This window comes from Physeter macrocephalus, unplaced genomic scaffold, assembly GCF_002837175.3.
Source record: "Physeter macrocephalus isolate SW-GA unplaced genomic scaffold, ASM283717v5 random_1360, whole genome shotgun sequence".
Taxonomy (NCBI): domain Eukaryota; kingdom Metazoa; phylum Chordata; class Mammalia; order Artiodactyla; family Physeteridae; genus Physeter; species Physeter macrocephalus.
In genome coordinates this window covers 1-5,309 of record NW_021146421.1, presented here as the reverse complement: position 1 = coordinate 5,309, position 5,309 = coordinate 1, and the positions used below count along the sequence as shown (strand labels likewise).

The 5,309-nt window shown below is 52.9% G+C and overlaps 1 protein-coding gene across 1 annotated transcript; it reads right to left on the bottom strand.

The window, feature by feature from the left end:
• Positions 1-4,139: 4,139 nt before the first annotated feature.
• On the bottom strand, positions 4,140-5,008 carry LOC129391929 (fibulin-1-like). Its single transcript, XM_055083431.1, has 2 exons — positions 4,875-5,008; positions 4,140-4,696 (listed from the first exon to the last, which is right to left on the bottom strand). The coding sequence occupies exons 1-2, from the start codon at positions 5,006-5,008 to the stop codon at positions 4,222-4,224; spliced, it is 609 nt and encodes a 202-aa protein (XP_054939406.1). The 3' UTR covers positions 4,140-4,221.
• Positions 5,009-5,309: the final 301 nt, after the last annotated feature.

The window sequence follows — 5,309 nt, the reverse complement described above, 5'->3', positions numbered from 1 at the left end:
TTGTTATACATTTTTCAATTTATAAAATTTTTCTTCTTTTCAACTTCTCCTTAAGTATTTATTTCTGAAATTGCTTTCTGCTTTAATTTTAAATTTTTTCTTGAGTTCCATCACTTCATTTCTTGGTTTTTCTTAATTCTGGCTTACAGATTTCCTTCATTTTTGGTAATTTTCTCAATCCTTTTAGTTTGTTTTGATATAGGCTACAGTTTTGATCTAGTCTGTGAGCATATCTTCCTGGTGTACTTTCATTACCCAGAAGGATATCATTCTGTTCTTTATCCTCTCTTTTCCTACAATATCTTTTATGAGATTTAACCTGGATACTTTTGAGTGGATCATTTTTAGGTGAAATTAGTTTTCCTGAAATTTGAGAAAGAGGGGTGGTTCACAGTGGTTTTTCAGACCTCGTTGATGTCTGTGCTGGACAGTTGCACACATCACGTCATTTAACCTTCACAGCTTTTTCCTCTACACCACACCGCTTCCTTCCTTAGCTAATAAAATGCTTTGCTTTTCACTTGGGAATTTTACAATGGGGCTGGTATGCAGGGCTCTCTGAGAAGAGGCTAGAGTAGCAAGCTGAGGATCACTGACTCATCCCGGTATCCTGCCCCCTTCACAGCATGGGGCTGCACTTCTGAGAGCAGACTCCAGAGCCAGGCTGCCTGGGTTTGAACCCCGGGTCCACCTTACATCAGCATTGGGACTTTGGGCAGGTTACTTAACCTCTCTCTCCGATGTCTTCATTGTGAAATGAGGATCATAACAGCACTTTCCTCACAAGGCTCCGTGAGGGTTAGTTAAGTGCTTGGCACAGTGCCTGGCTCACAGAAAGCAGTGTCTAGGTGTTAGCTGTCATAGTTGTTATTATTTTCATCCGTATAATAAGGATAATCATAATTATTATCCTCCACCCTTGGGAGCTTGGTTTAGTACAGTGACAGTCAGAAGGGCACACACATGGGAATTCCCTGGCGGTCCAGCGGTTAGGACTCTGCACTTTCACTGCCAAGGGTGCAGGTTCAATCCCTGGTCGGGGAACTAAGATCCCGCAAGCCACAAAGCACACTGTGCTTTTTGGCACAGCCCCCCCAAAAAAGTGCACACGCAGGTCCAGGAGTCGGAAGTGATGGCAGCTCTACAAACCCTCTGAACTTTTATTCCCCATTTAAATCAAGATCCAAATGAACACTCAAGTACCTTCCAATGAGTGGAGAAACCAACACTTATTAACTGCCTACCACATGCCAGACACTGCCTCGTGTGTAAGTAACTTCACGTAATGTTCAAAGTAATCCAGGAAGTGGGCCTTGAAGCTCTGAAAGGCAAATGACTTATCCGAGGTCACAGAACTAGTAGATGGCAAGGAGGACATTAAAACTCTTGTGTTTTTGTTTGTTTGGTTGGTTGGCTGGCTTGGTTTGTTTTTTCTGCACTGTGTGATCTCAGCAGGATGATCCAGGAATACTGCTAAGTAGCCTCAAGGAACTGCAGGGAGGTGAGCAGGCAGTTAATTCAGATATCATCCCCACATGTGCACTCAGGTACACACAGAGAAACATCAGAGGTGTGCTAAAATGGAACAGACCACCTTAAGAGGCAGGGAGTTCCACAAACAAGGACGAGTGCAAACAAAGCTGGAGAGTCAGTTGGTGGGAATGCTGTAGAGGGGATTCTGGCTTCCAAAGAGAATTTACAAGAATTTTCCCCCCATCTTAACACTCTTATGGGAAAAGTGCTTCTCTGGCCTGAATAATCTGGACCATGATAAAAGAATAACTGAATACATGATGAATCCCTGCTGTGTCTTGCTGATTTCACAGAAGAGGTGATATTTGAACTAAGCCTTGAAAATACTATCCACCCATCCATCATCCATTCATCCATCCATCATCCATCCATCCATCCATCCAATCCATCATCCATCCATCCATCCATCCATCCATCCATCCATCCATCCATCCATCCATCCATATGTTTATTCGGATGTTTACTGAGCTCCTTCCACAGGCCAGACACTCTAAAAGTGTAGAGAACACAGATACAATCCCTGCCTTCAAAAAGGCCCAGAGAAGAGGGGACGATAAAAAGTAACGATAGGGTAACTGCTCTGATGGAGTATGCCCGGCGCTAGAAGAGCTCAGATTCAGGAGAGGTTTCACTGAGGAGGTGACTTCAGGGAGAATGGCAGTTTGCAGGAGGGTGGCATGGCACATGCTAAAGCCAAGAGAAAGTGCATGCAGAGAAGGACAAGAGCCCTGCGTGACTGGAACTCAAGCAAGGGGGTGAGCTAGAGCGGGGAGCAGGAGGGAGATGTAGCTGAAAAGATGGGTAGAGGCTGGAGGAGGAAGGGCCTCGAATGCCATTCCAAGGGAGTTGGGCTTCATCTGCTAGTGAAAGAATCATAGAAGTTTCTAAAGAGGGGAGGGACATAACCAGACTGGTCCTTCAGAGAGGTCCTCTGGCTTCAGCTTGGAAGATAGGAGACTAGAAGCCAGTCCAGACCAGAGATGCTCAGAGAGGGGTCTGGGAGACAGTGGGGGCTTGGAGATGAATGGCTAGGAGCATGTGTGTGCTCCCATGGCGAGTTAACCGCTGCCTCTGTCACAGGGCACTGGGCATAGCGTTAACTGTATATATACCCGTCCTCTCCACTAGACAGCAAGGTGGGCCCCTTCCCCACTTTCCTTCCATGTACTTGTAGGATCCTTAGGATCCTCCAGTAACCTTTACTTGATTCCTCTTGACAGTCTGCCTTCCCTTCACATTTCTGCTTGAAAACAGCGCCAGCAGCCACAGAAATGCTAGACATGTAAAGCAATGCTGGCAGGAAGTCGCCCATTCCCTCAACAGAGAGGGGGCAGAGCACCTACTGTGTGCTAGGCCCTGCCAGGAGCTAGCGACACGGCACTGAACGAGACAGACTTGGTCCCTGCCTTCATGGCGCCTTCTGGATGGTGGGGAAGACAAAAGTAAAACCGATAAATAGGATCTGCATACTGTGATGAGCATCACAAAGGCAGTGTTATGAGAAAGACTGACAGAAGAACATAACCAAAGGATGTCAAGGGAGGCCCAGCTGAGATAGGAACATACAGGCTGAGGTTTAACCAACATTCAGGCCAAGGGTGCAAAAGCATGTGCAAAGGGCCTGAGGCAGCAAAGAGCTGGGCAGTGTGGCTCCAGGGAGGTGAGCGAGGGGCGAACAGTTTGAGGTCAGGCTGGAGATGGACATTAGCACTAAATGATGCAGGGCCTTGAGAGGCACGCCGGGGACTTGGCTGGGACCATGGTGGAGGAGTCAAAGCTGTGTAGTCAGCAAACCGAGGTTCCAACACCCACTGTGTGATCTTGGGCAAATCACTCGCCCCCTCTGAGTCTCTCTTGGCATGAAACGCCTGCCCCACAGGATGGGAAGTAACGCATATGAAGGACCTGACGCTGGCTTAGGGGTTCCCACGAGCGGCACATTCATCGTGCCGTCCTTTGCCTCTTCCTGGTACGAAGCTGAGAACCTTAGTGGAGGGAACCGACCTCGCTCAGGTAAGGGCTGCATCCAAGATGCTGCGATTGCGTTCAGTGTTTTTCCACACGTTCGGGCTTCCCATCAAGAACAAACAGAAAGGGAGGTTTGAGTCTCACGATAGAGCTTTTTTGCCTCGGTTAAAGGCTCAGCTCCTGGTGACACAGTAAGGAAACGAAGCTGGGGCCAGTAGGCCTGGCTCCTAGGCCCGGCTCTACCACCAATGGCCCACGTCACCTTGGCCAAGTCCCTCCCCTTCTCTGGGCCTCAGTTTCCACATCTGTGAAGTGAGAGGGGACGGAGGTCCATCAACCCCGGGGGCCTTCGTCACCTCGTCCTCTGGGCGAAACACAAGCGGAGGAGAGAGAATCACGTCAAATGAAACACCCGAGCCTCGCCCTCTCCGGGCCTGGGCTCCCTGGCGGCGTGGGCGGTGACTCCCGCCAGCGGGGGCTCCTGGGTGCACACTCGTCGCGGGAAGCACTCCTTGGTCACCCTTGGGGGCGCCAGGCAGTGCTCGGCTCCCCCCTCCCCGCCAGGGACAAGCAGCACAGAGACACCCGACCACGCCAAATAAAACCAAGGCACGCCAGCCATGCTGAGTGGGATCTCGCCCGCTGAACCTTTATTCGGATCCCGGGGGGGAGGGGGAGGAAAGCAACAAGAGGGGGCCCCCCACGGCCCAAAGCGCGTGCTCAGAGCTCTGCGGACACAAAGATGTAAAGCTTGGCCACAAAGGAGCTGACGGTGCCGTGGCGAGAGAGGTCCATCCTGATGGTCAGGAGCAAGTCCCTGGGCTCGGGGACGGGCTTGGCGAGGGCCACCACCCCACTGTGGTGGCTCACCTTCTGGGTGGTGAAAAAGCCCTCCTCGTTGCCGCCGGTGATGGCCAGCTTCATGCTGTCCCCGGGGACGGCACTGGAGGGGCCCATGCGGAAAACCACGGCGGGCACTTGGATGTTGGTGGGGAAAGAGAGGTGGTAGTAGGTTATTCTCAGAGGCAGCTTGGGGCACTCCTGATTCTCATGGCAAGGCAAGCGCTCGCAGCGGCTGCAAGAAAAGTGGACAGAGAGGAAGAAGAGGGTTAGGGCCCATTCGGCAAGCGGAGAAACAACAGAGCATGGGGGCGGGGAAGCGGGGGCTCGCTGGGCGGGGCCTCCCGCCGCCCCTCTGGCCAATCAGCCAACGGGAAGAGCACCCCTCACTCACCTGTGGGAGGTGCCGGGGACCTCCGGGCCGCGGGCTCAGGCACTAGCCTCTTCCAACACCCTCAGGGGGCGCTGGGTGGCTGGGGTCAAGGGCCGCGCCTGGAGCGAGGTGTGTCCCCTTCTCACTGGCAGAGCCCCACCCCAGGCACACCGTGCCCCCTGAGTGTCGTCCAGGCTCCTGGCTCCTCGCCCAGCCAGTGGTCGGGGCGACACAGGGCTCCTGAGCGGTCTCGGAGACGACCCCCGACGTGAGCGTCTGCACGCCGGCAAGCATGGCTGCTGCCGTTTACGGAGCGCGCGGCTACTCGTCATCACGCCTCCGCTAGTGTGATCACACCGCAGGGGGCTGGGGGCTCGAGGGCCATTTTTCAGATGAGGAAACTGAGGCGGAAAGAGTCAGAGGCCTTCCTGAGGTCACAGAGTGTGCGAGGAAGCTAGACTTGCGCTCAGGCAGTGAGGTCTGTTCCCCGTCTTCCCTCACTAAGCCCTGTGCTCTGGGCCCAGGGCCCTGTCTGTGTCCACGGGGCCAACCAGGGCTTGAGACGGAGATGGAGAGAGGTGCTAACTTCCTGTGA